Source organism: Salmo salar, chromosome 09, assembly GCF_965601325.2.
Source record: "Salmo salar chromosome 09, fSalSal1, whole genome shotgun sequence".
Lineage (NCBI taxonomy): Eukaryota > Metazoa > Chordata > Actinopteri > Salmoniformes > Salmonidae > Salmo > Salmo salar.
The window spans coordinates 129,061,886-129,077,588 of NC_138299.1; the positions used below are offsets into that span (position 1 = coordinate 129,061,886).

A 15,703-nucleotide genomic window follows, 5' to 3' on the forward strand; every position below is an offset into this window, starting at 1 on the left:
CAGTGTGCTTTATTGTCAACATTAGACTGCAGTGTCAATACTCTGTCCTTACCATGTGTTGAACATATAGGCATGAATAATATCAAAATCAGTCTGCAGTCATTCTAGGGGGAAGGCCCTAACGAGTGTAATGAGTCTAATGTCTAACATCATATATCTATTTACCCTATGTGGATGTGGACTACCATGTTGAACCTAACAGTGTGCGCAATCTGATACCTGTTGTACAATTCACAAGTGCAATATGGATTACAGCAGGTATCAAAGCTCTGACTCCAACTCCTTATTGTTTGATGTAGTTGTGTACGGCTCGCTCTGTGTGACACTCATCCTGAGAGCTGTATGTGAATGATGTTCTCCTCCCCTGCATCGCCACTAATGACCGTCACTCTCGGAGGCCATATCAACGGTGCTTTACAAATTAACTAATTGTATACAGGAACAAGTCACAAAACAAAACGCTTCGGTGGAAACGTTCCCCCTGATAGGTGGTGTGGGGATGCTGGTCGTGTGGCTGGCTGGGTCCACACAAAGAGAGATACGGTCTGTGTGTGCGTTTGTTTGTACCCGCTGGGTGAGGCAGAAGTAATTAGTGCATCTGTGTGTGAGCGATAACATGGACGAGAGGGGCATAGTGTTTCCGCAGCCCTCCCTCCCTGCTCCTTCCTGCACTTCTCCCCGTGGCCATTATCTACTAATAATTTAATTAAGGGGTCTAGCAGCTCGCAGGGTGTAGAGGCTTCTTCCTCCTTCCAGACACAGCTACAAAGGAAATCAATGTACTCGGCCAAGCAGGCAGAAGCGTGACGAGGTAAAGACAGAGAGACAATTTTAGTGGATTAAACACAATGGATGTGTCCAACTGCTCCTTGTGTAGCCCCAGTCAAAGCCTACTGCTCTGACCTGAGTACACACAGTTATACATGGACGCACATACACACACGCACAAACCATGAACACACTCACTCAGAAAAAAAGCACTCAAAAATGAGCACTCAGAAAAACGCGTGCGTGCGAATACACACACACACACGCTGTGAATACGAATTTGCTCTCAACTGAATTGCCTGAATAAATAAAGGTTAACCTCTAAGTAAGGTTAAAAAAATAAATAAAAATGAACACAGACGCAGCCAAACAAGCAGGAAGGAGAGACTCGGCAGCTTCTCTATGCACAGTCTCATTTCCTGTGTGATTGACTGATGGAGGAAGTGGTCCTCTCTATCAGATCAGACAACAGCGGAAGTTGCACCACCATAAGGGAAGTCACGTATTCGCCATCGAAATGGTAATTCTGTGGCCTGGCTCGTATAGCGGGATTGCCATTGCAGTATGGGCTGCCTTTAACACAACCTTCCTCTTTCTTTCCCCAATGTCATCGTCTCTCTCCATCTTTAAAAATATACAGTACCAGTCAAAAGTTTGGACACACTCATTAAAGGGTTTTTCTTTATTTGTACTATTTTCTACATTGTAGAATAATAGTGAAGACGTCAAAATTATGAAATAAAACAAATATTTAAAAAAAGTGTTAAAACAAATCAAAATATATTTTAGATTCTTCAAAGTAGCCACCCTTTGCCTTGATAACAGCTTTGCACACTCTTGGCATACTGTCAACCAGCTTCACCTGGAATGCTTTTCCAACAGTCATGAAGGAGTTCACACATACGCTGAGCACTTGTTAGCTGCTTTTCCTTCACTCTGCGGCCCAACTCATCCTAAACCATCTTAATTGGGTTGAGGTCGGGTGTTTGTGGAGGCCATGTCATCTGATGCAGCACTCCATCACTCTCCTTTTTGGTCAAATAGCCCTTACACAGCCTGGAGGTGTGTTTTGGGTCATTGTCCTATTGAAAAAGCGCAAACCAGAAGGGACGGCGTATCGCTGCAAAATGCTGTGGTAGCCATGCTGGTTAAGTGTGCCTTGAATTCTAAATAAATCACAGACAGCGTCAGCAGAAAAGCAACCCCACACCATCCCACCTCCTCCTCCATGCTTCAAGGTGGGAACCACACATGCAGAGATCATCCGTTCACCTACTCTGGGTCTCAAAGACATGGTGGTTGGAACCAAAAATCTCAAATTTGGACTTCAGACCAAAGGACAGATATCCACCAGTCTAATGTCCATTGCTCGTGTTTTGTGGCTCAAGCAAGTCTCTTCTTATTATTGGTGCCCTTTAGTAGTGGTTTCTTTGCAGCAATTCGACCATGAAGGCCTGATTCACACAGTCTCCTCTGAACAGTTGATGTTGAGATGCGGCTGTTACTTGAACTCTGTGAAGCATTTATTTGAGCTGCAATTTCTCAGTCTGGTAACTCTAATGAAGTTATCCTCTGCAGCAGAGGTAACTCTGGGTCTTCTTTTCTTTTGGCGGTCCTCATGAGAGCCAGTTTCATCATTGCGCTTGATGGTTTTGCGACTGAAAAACCTTTCAAAGTTCTTGAAATGTTCTGGATTGACTGACCTTCATGTCTTAAAGTAATGATGGACTGTCGTTTCTCTTTGTTTATTTGAGCTGTTCTTGCCATAATATGGACTTGGTCTTTTACCATATAGGGCTGTATACCACCCCTACCTTGTCACCACACAACTGATTGGCTCAAACGCATTAATAAGGTAAGAAATTCTACAAATTAACTTTTAACAAGGCACACCTGTTGATTGAAATGCATTCCAGGTGACTACCTCATGAAGCTGGTTCAGAGAATATCAAGTGTGCAAAGCTGTCATCAGGGCAAAGGGTGGCTACTTTGAAGAATCTCAAATATAAAATATATAACACCTTTTTGGTTACTACATGATTCCATATGTGTTATTTCATAGTTTTGATGTCTTCACTATTATTTTACAATATAGAAAATAGTACACATAAAGAGAAACCCTTGAATGAGTAGGTGTGTCCAAACTTTGGACTGGTACTGTACTTATTTTGAAATAAATAGTCATTGTAGTTGTATGATGCTAGCCTAAGCCTCCCCACCTGTGGCCATGATGAGCCCTGGTGCTGACTCCTTGGACAGTATGGGCATCCTGCGCAGCTGAATGTTGAGAAGCTGGCTCCAGCGCTGGGCCAGGTGGAGGGAACAGCCCTTGGAGAGCTACAGAGAGAGGAAGGGACAGGATGGGGGGGATAGAGAAGTACCGAGAGGGTATAGAAGAGGGATGGAGGGGAGGGAGGGATAGAGAGGAGAGAGCGAGGGAGATATAGAAAGAAATGGAGGGATAGATAGGAAAGATGAAGAAAGATCGAGTAGGGGGGAAGGGAGGGATGGATGGAGAGGCGTTGTGGAGGGAGAGGGGAGAGATGGAGAGAGAAGTGTTAGGTCAATGGTCAATGGAGACAACAATCTGGCAAAACCAAAAAGAAATAAATACAAATAAACTATTTTCTCAGAAGTGAAGCTACATTTACATTATAGTAAATTTAGCAGACACTCTTATCCAGAGCAGGTTACAGTAGTGAGTGCATACATTTTAGTACAAGGGACACGTCCACTTTCTAAAACCAAACAGAACACACCTGTTTGCATCCAAAACCACTTCCCCTTTAGAATGCAAACACACACCGTGTGGCCTCATGGGTGTTGTTCCTAACCACTAATGTAGGTTCATATTGTCCCACCCCCAATCTCTACCTCAAAAGACTCAGACTCAGCACTTTGACAGTGTTATACACAACGAGGCAACTTCCTGCTTACAGACATCAACAAGAAAATAATTACATTCTGCCAAGACTGTCACTTATTGGCTCTTCCCAATGTTTGCCCTCCCTTCAGGCATGCCTACATTAACAAGAGCCAACATTAGTCTTGGGCAGATCTTAATTAGGGCTGGGATGATACTAGTATCGTGGAAAGGAAACAAAACCCGAAGTGGATATAACTTATTTAGGAAAACAGCCCTAATGTTGGAAACAAACATTACGTTGTCATCCAGACTCATTTATTTATTTATTTTCCAAGATATAGCACACAATATTTTACTTTCAGCAGGTTTTTAAAGGAACAAAGAGTATGGTCTGCTTCGTGTAATCCTGTTGTTGTCGCCCCGATGTGTATGATGGCACATTGCTGAAGCTGCCAGCAATGTTCTGCCAGGCAGCTATAATCTAGGGTCTGTGTTTCAGTATCCTGTATTAGTGGTTAGGGGAAACCCACCAGGGAGTAGGTGGACGCTTTCTCTAACCACTGATACAGGGTCAGATGTTACTGTAACAGCTAGCTAGCTACCTGGCAGTCCAGTGTTCCTCCCAGGCTGTCAGCGGAGGGGGCCTGCAGCAGTTCCCAGGTGCCCCCCTTGTCGAAGGTGATTACGGAGCGCATGTTGTCCTTGCTGAGTGAGCCGTTGATGAGCGTGGCCACGAAGACGCCACGCAGACCCTCCACACGGTGCAGGTCAGCAAAGGGCTCATTGGTAAAGTACCTGGGATGAAAACACACACACAGGCGTAGGTACACAAATGCAGACAGATGCACATATACACACACAGACATGATTAGCATCAACAACAACACAGTATCACGTTCAGTGTATCTTGTGGCTGTTGGTGAAAGGAAACACGTGTTCTGCTCGTGTCGTGAGGTCGCCTCACTATCAAGAAGCAATCAAGCTGCTCTCACAACAACAACTCCAGGTAGCTGGAGACGTGTTGGGAACCTAGTCATTTGACTAATTATAGGCCCTGGACGCATTACGCTACACTGCAGCGCCGTGACAACATGGACTCAGCAAACATCCAACTTCCTGGTCCCTGGGATTTTAAACATGTAAACACATGCAAAAGGCCCTGCTGTTGTTTACCAACACTGAGGAGAAAACGCACGCACGCACGCACGCACGCACGCACGCACACACACACACACACACACACTGACTCATCGACGTCACTAGGAATGCTCACCAGGAGGTCCCCCAGTGCTGCGATGATCAGACATAGAACAGCCTCCTCTCATCTCTCCTTCAAAATAAATCAAGTTGGGTGGGTGCGCTTGATCAAGGTGGGTATAATTGATCCAAGGGTGTGTGTACTTGATCAAGGAAGGTGTATTTGATCAAGGTGAGTTCTGTTACTTTGTTCCTAGCACGACACTACAGATCTCATAGTGTTTCCTACTAATTAGGCTGCCTTAACTGTGAGTCACATCAGAATATTGCAGACTTCAAATAGTACTTGTTTTCTTTGAAATGCTTTGGGTGATTGATTGAGCCTGCCTGGAGCGTCAGACGGGCAGGGTTTGCACTTTTGGGACTTTTCTTTTGATTCTGTTGTGTCAGGTAAGCTCAATCAAGGGCAGCTTAAGTATTTGAAAGATACCAATACTAATTGAACCCAGACCTCGGATCCATTGTTGCTTAGTAGAATACTGCAGTGTTTCCAAATCTGTTCCTGGGGGGATACACCAAAGGGGCGCACATTTTGGTCCTACCCCAGCACTAACAAGCCACTAATCACGGTGATAAGCAGATTAGCTGAATCTAATGGGTTAGTGCTGGGCTGGAACAAAAATGTGCAACCTGTGATTAGTTAATAGATCAAATCAGGTGGGTTAGTGCTGGGCTGGCCTGAAACAAAAATGAGCAACCCGAGATTGGTTGATTAGGTCAAATAGAGGAAGCAGGTGTGTAAGTGCTGGCCTGGAGCAGAATTGTGCACCCCCCCCCCTCCTCCAGTAGAGTATTGAGAAGCACTAGGAATATTGTGCCTACCTGATGAGGGTGTTGCTGCCTGAACCCTCTGGGCTGTAGTATAGCACATTCTCCAGGGACAAAGAGAAGGACAGGCCCTGCGTGTCTGAGATGTACAGGTGGGTGACGTTGTTGAGGTGGTTGACGCAAACAAACACCTGGTCCTCCGAGGCGTCAGCGATGTAGTACTCCTGCAGGAGAAGAAGAGCGATGTTGAGCAGTTTTCCTTATTTGTGAAGGGCATGGTGTGATTCTCTCACAACTAAAAGCTGATGATTGTAATTCAACTTTTATTACACAAAAACATGTTAATTTTTAAGATCGTGTCATGGAATTAAAATCTTTCTACTGTGAGTGAAGTGTAACGCCTTACAGTATTTTCTGTGATTGGTCTTGTGATTTCTGGCTCATGTTGAGCTGTTAACTACATACTTGCTACATAGTATAGTTATAGCATTTCCTTACAAACACATTTTCCCAGTTTCATCAACGATACAGTGACAGGTTTGTTCTCTAGACTAGGAGTCAACTAGGAGCCACAGAGAGGATGTTCTGGTGTGGCGAAGCAGGCCTGGAGACTCACTGTGATTGGGTGGCGGGTCATGAACTGGGCAGCTTTCATTGGCTGGCGGTTGTAGGACACCCACAGCTGGACGGAGGATGGTTCATGACTCCCCAACAAAGTCTGGAACCAACAGATGTACAATTAATAAATCAATCAATGAATCAGAAACAAAGAGCCATGGAGACGGCTTAATGCCTTCCTCCTTATGACTAATGTGACAAAATGATTATAGAATCTGCTATTATTAAAAGGACCCCCCAGAGAAAGTTGACAACACTATGTCAACGTAATTTCCTGTCCTAGAGAGGAAATGCACGTTCAGGTTCCACCTTCGAATATTTACTACTTAATCATATTCACAAATTGGGTGTGGGAATTTCCACGTGGCGTTTCTAAACATCAGCAAATAGGGCACTGGCAGCTGGCAGTGTAGCTAGCTAGCTAGCATGCTAACCTTATCTAGCTAGCTAATGTTCCGTTACAGTTATTTTTTACTAGGCCTATACCATTTTCAAAAGATTAGCCAGTAATGGCTGGTTCTGGATTTGTCATAAGCATTGATTTTAGGGAAAACTTTCTCACAGAAGGAAACCACTGGCCTATCTTTGACTTCACCATCTATTGTTACCTCGAAAGTTTTCGCATCTTCCATAAATTGTGACTGCGAATCCGCCATAGAAAGGCTTATTAAGAATAAGATGAAGCTCTGGTAATATGGATAACTATTGAAAGATAGCTGATATGCCTTTTTCTAGATTTTAATGGACAACCTTTGGTAGTAGGTAGGCTGCTGGCAGGCTTTGGCTGCGGTACATGGTTCTCACAGGGGAAGTGAAATGATAGGCAACAATGACTTTGCTCATGATCATCAACGCCGCAAATGACATGTTACTATAATTTCCTTGAACTTTTTTTCACGAGTGTCTTTTCATTATCTGGATAGACACATGTGGTTTCTAGGTAATGTTAGACCAATCAAAGCAGTGGAGTGTGTAGTGAGGCAAAACTTTAGTGGTCAAAATTATCCAAAATTATCTTGGGGCGACGGGGGATTGCAAAATACCATCACATCAAGCAATTATAACATTTATATACAGTACCAGTCAAAAGTTTGGACACACCTACTCATTCAAAGGTTTTACTTTATTTTTACTATTTTCTACATTGTAGAATAAATAGTGAAGACATCAAACTATGAAATAACACATATGGAATCATGTAGCAACCCAAAAAAAAGGTGAATCAAAATTATATTTGAGATTCTTCAAAGTAGCCACCCTTTGCCTTGATGACAGCTTTGCACACTCTTGTTATTCTCTCAACCAGCTTCGTGAATAATGCTTTTCCAACAGTCTTGAAGGAGTTCACACATATGCCGAGCACTTATTGGCTGCTTTTCGTTCACACTGCGGTCCAACTCATCACAAACCATTTCAATTGGGTTGTGGAGGCCAGGTCATCTGATGCAGCACTACATCACTCTCCTTGGTCAAATAACCCTTACACAGCCTCAAGGTGTGTTTTGGGTCATTGTCCTGTTGAAATATAAATGAAAGTCCCACTAAGTGCAAACCAGATGGGATGGCGTATTGCTGCAGAATGCTGTGGTAGCCATGCTGGTTAAGTGTGCCTTGAATTCTAAATAAATCACAGACAGTGTCACCAGCAAAGCACCCCCACACCTCCTCTTCCATGCTTCACGGTGGAAACCACACATTCAGAGATCAACCGTTCACCTACTCTGCGTCTCACAAAGACATGGCGGTTGGAACCAAAAATCTCAAATTTGGACTCATCACACCAAAGGACAGATTTCCACCGGTCTAATGTCCATTGCTCGTGTTTCTTGGCCCAAGTAGTCTCTTCTTATTGGTGTCCTTTAGTAGTGGTTTCTTTGCAGAAATTCGACCATGAAGGCCTAATTCACGCAGTCTCCTCTGAACAGTTGATGTTGAGATGCGTCTGTTACTTGCACTTTGTGAAGCATTTATTTGAGCTGCAATCTGAGGTGCAGTTAACTCTAATGAACTTATCCTCTGCAGCGGAGATAACTCTGGGTCTTCATTTCCTGTGGCGGTCGTCATGAGAGCCAGTTTCATCATAGCGCTTGATGGATTTTGCGACTGCACTTGAAGAAACGTTCAAAGTACTTGAAATTGATATACCACCCCTACCTTGTCACAACACAACTAATTGGCTCAAACACATTAAGAATTGGAATATATTCCAGGTGACAACCTCATGAAGCTGGTTGAGAGAATGCCAAGAGTTTGCAAAACTGTAATCAAGGCAAAGGATGGCTACTTTGAAGAATTTCTAATATAAACTATATTTTGATTTGGTTAACACTTTTTTGGTTACTACATGATTCCATATGTGTTATTTCATAGTTTTGATGTCGTCACTATTATTCTACAACGTAGAAAATAGTAAAAATAAAGAAAAACCCTTGAATGAGTAGATCTGTCCAAACTTTTGACTGGTACTGTATATACATTTTTAACACAGACTAGCTCCAAAATAAGGTGGAAAAACAAACTTGCACCCCGTTTTAATTTCCTCCATTGCTCAGGCAGCCAAGTGAACACAAGGCTGTTTGGCTCATCTCAGTTGCGAGGAGGAGCAACTTTGCAGCTATTTCTGAATAATAAACAACGCCATGCTGGTAGGTGGTAACATTCAAATAAACCCCAGCCCTGAAACGAAACGTAGGCTGAAAATAATTTGGATGTCATATCATAGGAAAAGACACCGCAGTCACAAGGATTTGCACGAAGTGGAAACTATGACTTCTTGACTTAAATAATTGTGCAAAATCATGGGTAAGCTCTGCCCATTGTCTTTCAGCTCGAAAAAGTGAATTTCTTCTGGTGTGGCCTGAGGGCTTTTAAAGACTCAAGTGATGAATCTATCTGTACTGTTGGGTGGATTGTAAGCTCAGTGGGCCAATGAGAACAATCAAAGGCCAAATCTCATTGTTATGTCCGCGAGACCACTTTGTTCAAGGGAGGGGAAAGGAGCTGTAATCTTTAATGAATTACAAGCAGGAAGACCAAAGCGTCGAGTCTCGCCGCCCTCCGGATCCCCAGAGAGACCTGAGACGCTATTTGCATCCCAAATGGCACCCTATTCCCTACAAAGTGCACTACTTTAGACCAGAGACTAATGGAGCCTGGTCAAAAGTAGTGCACTATATAGGGAATAGGGTGCCATTTGAGACGCAACCAGTGATGTGTCTCCTCTTACGTGTCAGTCTGGCAACACCGACACCATGTGATCTGCCTCCCAGGGATTGGCTAAACTAGGCTCACATCAGCAGAATGGGACCACTAACAGCCTGTCTGGCCTTCTGCCCTCCATTAACAACTAACAGAAATATTCTCTTCATTAAAAGCTGCAGGTAATAAATGTCAAGCGTGTACACTTTATTAGGGAGGCCAAATACACAGTTTAATATGATTATATTTGTAGTTATTGAGGCGCGCACACACACACACACACACCGATTAATACAAATATCTTTACCGAGCTGGGACAAAACAATGGTATAAAATATGAGTACATTTACATTTTTTACATTTTAGTCATTTAGCAGACGCTCTTATCCAGAGCGACTTACAGTAGTGAATGCATACATTTCATTTCATGCATTTATTATTATCATTTTTTTTGTACTGGCCTCCCGTGGGAATCGAACCCACAACCCTGGCATTGCACACACCATGCTGGCGTTGCAAACACCATGCTCTACCAACTGAGCCACAGAGTACAAAGGACAGTGTTAACATCATAGAGCAGCCAACAGTTTGTGGAAAAGAGATGTGTCACACAGACATGGAAATCCCACGATGATGCTAACAATGAAGAGAACAGATGGCTACAGTAATGCACTGAAATAATATTTCAGTCTGACAGGCCACACAGACGGGCAAAACACAGCCAAACTAGTGGTGCACAGTTGGAATGCAGGCAGCAAATAAGAGCACCAGAACATTCCAGAATTATTCACCGCATAGGACGGCAATCAGGTTCATGGCATCATCTTGGATTAACAGAGAGCGCCCTCAGGGTAGCCAAGATAATAAATAAATAAAAACAAACAAAACATGCGCGCGCTCACTGAGAGCTTTCCTAGTTCCCCCACTGATGGCTGATGGATCTAGGCAAGCATTCATGTCATGTAGTCTGTCTTTTATCTGATGACCCAGCAGGCGCAACAAAGTGACTCCCTGTTCCCTGAGACACAATGTGCCTGCCTGCATGAGTCCGTCTGTCTGCCTGCAAGTCTGTCTGCAAGTCTGGGTCCTCAGAGAGCTATTCAACCTATTGATTTATCTACTGTTGCTGTTAACGTTCCGTCTCCGCGACCCAGTGTGCCGTGTTCTGAAAGCCAAGCAGCCACAACAACACAATGTGGGCATGGAAAATACCAAGGGGAGAGAAACTTACTCTCGGAAAAGACTACTGCTTCAATGCTTCAATGCCAGCAGGCCAGGGGGGTCTTTTCAACCACAGCAGCTTGACTGGCTTCCATGACAGAAGAGAGGTCTGACGATCTGTGGAAAATGGATTCTATCCACCGGGGATTCAAATCAAACCTTGCTTTAACAAATGTATGGTGTCTTAACCATCCATCATGAAATTATTATTAAGTCATTATGAAGTGTCATTATGTTAATATAAATACCAGGAACAGATACTGAGCATCATGAGTAGAATTCTTATTGAATTGATTCACCTTTACATATTCATAGCAAGTATATATATACCTTCAGCAGTCTTGCTGTTCAGAACAGAAGCACTGTGCTTCCAATGCAAATTATGATATTTGGATAACCCCCCTCCCTTTTCACGTTCTATATCTAAACCGATCAACTAGAAGAATAGTAGTGGGGGGGCACATGAAACCCTGTCCTCCCCAGTCCTCCTGCAGAGCCGAGCCTACGGGAGCTGTCGTTGTGGTTTGTTTATGCAGACAGGAGGTAGCTGTTCATCTGAGAGACATAGAGCCATTTCCCAGACCTCCCATTGCTTTTAAGTGGCATGTTTATCTCCTCCCTCCTTCTCTCACACTGGACATGTCACATCGTTTTTTACAGCGAAGTGCCCTGTTGTTTGTGTGTGTGTGTGTGTGTGTGTGTGTGTGTGTGTGTGTGTGTGTGTGTGTGTGTGTGTGTGTGTGTGTGATGCGTCACACATTGCAGTGGGAGCTGGTGAAATGTGGGGTTTGGCATCACACGTTAAGGAAGAAAGTAAAGGACCACTACAGCATTAAGGGCCATTGCGACCAATATGGCTGCCCGAAGGAATAAAGCCACGTCTTGTTCTCTGGGTGTCGCAACACTTAAATCTCTTTTACAGGGAAAACAAAAGGTCCAAACAGCAGCTTAAATAGGCATTGCAATCTCCTGTTCAATGTGGTTGTTGGTCTGCTCCTATGCCGTTATGGGTACATTATACCCGTTGGGGGTATTGACGCATCAGGGAAAGCACAGGCAACCATTCGAAAAGGAAGTCCTTGATCTTGTTACACTCCCCCTCCTCTCGTCGCCACTGAGACACCTTGCAAATAACAAGGAAATGTGTCAAAAAGAAAAACCGAAGCAACCTCTTATTGACGTCCATTTATATGAATTAAGCCAGTTATCTTCCGGAGGACTATGGAAAGGAGTAGAGGTCTTAAGGTCTGATTATCAATCATTACTCAGGGATCTATACTGTCAGGCCTGGGATAAAACTCTGCGTTTTTGGGGCTTTTAATTGGCCTAAGAAGCTCTGTGCTGCCAAAAGCTCGTGATATTCATTACGGTAATCCTATTAGCCCCAGCCGTAGATATTAGTATGGGCTGGGTAGTTGGTATGACTAGAGAAGGGAGAGAGTGAGTGAGAGCGACGAGTTAGCATTGACATGGTGTTGCTAATGCTCTGGGACTGGGCTGCGTCACTGAGCGTTTCACACGCTCACCGCTCAACCGTATCTGGGGGAGGGGGCTGCTCTGTGGGTTGGGTCAGGCTGTGGGGTCACAGACAGGGCAACTGTAGTTGTTTAAAATAAAATAAAGTGAGTGCCTAAGCTAATGCTGCAAAGATATGACAACAGAGGCTCTTAGATAGGAACTAACATAGCTTTATATTTATTATTTATTAAATGTAAGGCTCTGGTGATTAATTTAACCACATTCACTGAGTGTACAAAACATTAGGAACTTCTGCTCTTTCCATGACAGACTGACCAGGTGAATCCTGTGACCCTATGATCCCTTATTGATGCCACTTGTTAAATCCACTTCAAATCAGTGTAGGTGAAGGGGAGGAGACAGGTTAAAGAAGGATTTTTAACCCTTGAGACAATGGAGACATGGATTGTGTCTGTATGCCATTCAGAGGGTGAATGGGCAAGACAAAATATTTAAGTGCTTTTGAATGGGGTATGGTAGAAGGTGCCAGGTGCACTGGTTTGGGTGTGTCAAGAACTGCAATGCTGCTGGGGTTTTCACGCTCAACAGTTTCCCGTGTGTATGGTCCACCACCCAAAGGACATCCAGCCAACCTGACACAACTGTGGGAAGCATTGGAGTCAACATTGGCCAGCATCCCTTGTAGAGTCAATCCCCCAACGAATTGAGTTGTTCTGAGGGCAAAAGGGGGTGCAACTCAATATTAGGAAGGTGTTCCTAATGTTTTGTACACTCAGTGTAGTTTTCCATATTGTTTTTAAATTTGCCTATTTTGGATTCATGTGAATGGTGTTGTTGATTAACATAAACTACACTCCAACCATTCGTTTGTGTTTAGCCTCATTACCATCTATAAAAACAATCCACATCTACAATGGAAGTGGGAATATCACTTTCTACGAGTGGAAGTGTGAAATGATATAGCTTGGGATACAATTCTAGCCAGAAAAAAAAACACACACCGTACTATCCTTTGGCTATGGAACAAATCCGCCCATTGGGAATAGCAACAGTACTTGAGACTGCAGCATACGGCAGCACTGGGCAACAGAACCCTGATGAGTGTGTGCATGAGCGGTTAGTGACACCAAGCAACAAGCAAACCACAACTTCATTAACAGCACATAGATCAGTCATGTCTGACAAGCTGCACTCTCTGGCCCCGACCAACAGGAGTGATGCTGGCCAACAGGTTGGTTGGGTAAGCAGACGAGACACAACATAAGCCATTTCGCTGTTCTGACATTCTGAGCGACCTACCTTAGTATACGCTCGCCTCTATGGAGACCGTCATAGTAGCGCATTCTGTCACATGCAAAATGTGTTGTTAAAGTCTGCTAGCCTTACTCAAAGAGAGTAGGGACCAGAGGTGTGGACTCGAGTCACCTGACTTGGACTCGAGTCACAAATATGATGACTTGCAACTCGACTTTGACACCAATGACTCGTAACTTGACTTGGACTTGAGCCTTATGACTCGACCTGACTTGATACCCTCCCCAAGCCAATATAAAAAATGATGCTATTAAAAAAAGTGTGCAGTGCATCAACTCTTCATTTAACGGATTACAGTTTGAATCGGACAGCAGCCAATCAAATTGTGCGTGGCAGCGCAGAGGAACGTCGGCGGGTGAATTCAGATGGAGCCCTTGGAAAGATGAGACCCAGAATTATTATTATTGGATATAAAGACGCCGCTGTATCAACAAAAAACGGACTGCAACTTGCAAAACATGCGGGAAGAAAATTAGACGGAGGCGCAACAATTTCCAACTTTGTTCGACATTTGAAGCTGCACAAAGAACGGTAAGTCATGGGTAATATAGCCGACAGCTATCCATCTCACGAGGTTGTCAAATCAAATCAAATTGTATTTGTCACATACACATGGTTAGCAGATGTTAATGCGAGTGTAGCGAAATGCTTGTGCTTCTAGTTCTGACAATGCAGTAATATCCAACGAGTAATCTAACCTAACCACTTCATGAGTGTTTATGAGTGTGTGTAACTTGTTTGTTTCATGGGTTTCTTTTTGCTGGCTTGTGATGTCTGGAGCCTGTATTGTTATGTGCGCTCCTCACTGCTTGCCTAGATTAGATTTGCAGATTGACTCGCCACCATGCTGTTTGGAGCTGGAAAAGATCAAATGAGCACATTTGTGGCAGAGTGCCTTCTAGAACGGTTGTGTACTCTTCCTAACCTGCTGATTACAGCGAGTGCTTGAACCTCTGATTATGTTTATGCTTCACACAAATCCTACCATCCCTCTCTCTGCTGTCCTCTGCAGTTTTGAGCTTTCTCCATTGATAATGAATGAAGAACGGCAGCTTATTTCATCTGAGGCACGGCATTCAGATAGTTTTCCAGATAGAAATGCAATATATAGATCTGTACTCGATTCTCTAGTCTACACGGCAAAGGCTGTTGTAGGTGATGTATTTCTATGTGAATTGCCATGTTGGATGACCAGGAGATACTCTGCTGCTTAATTCATCTACAGGAGAGCAACCACCCCACATGACCCGACCCAGCCTACCACGCCTCTCCCGCTGTCACAGAGAGAGAGGGGGGGGGGGGGGCTTTCTCATGCTACCCATGCATTTCCATGGAAATATAACGTTTATTTGGAAAGTAATAAATATAGATATTTTCATGATTTGCGTAAATGCAATATACTAACTATTACTCTATTACTATTACTAACTATTACTATTACATTTGATGAAGAGCACGTTATGACTTGTTTAGGACTCCAAACTCTAAGTTTAGGACTTGAGACTTGTCTCGGACTTGCCTGTCTTGACTTGGGACTTGACTTGGGACTTGAGTGCTAAGACTTGAGACTTACTTGTGACGTGTAAAAGAAAAATGACTTGGTCCCACCTCTGGTAGGGATGACTTTTTGAAGTATGCTTGTAGCTGTGAATGTTGAGTCAATTGATTTGTAAGAGACTGATATGAATAAAGATATGGTAGTTACAATGTACAAACATTCACAATGTGCATATTTATAGGGGTTTAAGAATGCATATTTCATCAAGGTTGCACAAGCTAAGCAGCAGCGCAGAACCTCAGCTCTCCATTCAGTTTCTTTACAGAAATACCACTTCCTCATAGTGAAAATACCCCAAACAGCCCTCCTCTACAATTGTACTTTCAGTCTCTCTCTTTCCCCTTTCCGCTACGTGTGTGTGTGTGTGTGTGTGTGTGTGTGTGTGTGTGTGTAACGCCAGGATTCAGATACGTGTGTTTGGCCATGGCTGTTTAACACAGCGTTGACTGCAGTGAGTCTGCGTGGTTATTCAAGGCTAGGACTGAGTTTGCACAGACAGGAACCATTACCCGTAATTGGCTCAGAATAGACATGTGTGCTATCAAATGCAAACTAATATTTCAGCCTAGTTTTGATGGGATCGGTATGTATCAGACCACATTAACCCCAGTGTTCCACAGTACATGACATGGACCGTCTCTCCCGTCCACATTGCG

General features: G+C 43.7%; 1 protein-coding gene across 2 annotated transcripts in view; it reads right to left on the reverse strand.

Annotated features, from left to right (window-relative positions):
- LOC106612559 (sortilin-related receptor) overlaps nucleotides 1-15,703 on the reverse strand; it is a 78,138-nt gene that overhangs the window by 35,229 nt on the left and 27,206 nt on the right. For both annotated transcript variants that reach the window (XM_045724476.2, XM_045724475.2), the window contains exons 7-10: nucleotides 6,276-6,377; nucleotides 5,714-5,883; nucleotides 4,237-4,429; nucleotides 2,988-3,105 (exon numbers count right to left, since the gene is read on the reverse strand). In XM_045724476.2, the coding sequence (XP_045580432.2) occupies nucleotides 2,988-3,105; nucleotides 4,237-4,429; nucleotides 5,714-5,883; nucleotides 6,276-6,377 (583 nt within the window). The remainder of the gene's footprint in view (nucleotides 1-2,987; nucleotides 3,106-4,236; nucleotides 4,430-5,713; nucleotides 5,884-6,275; nucleotides 6,378-15,703) is intronic.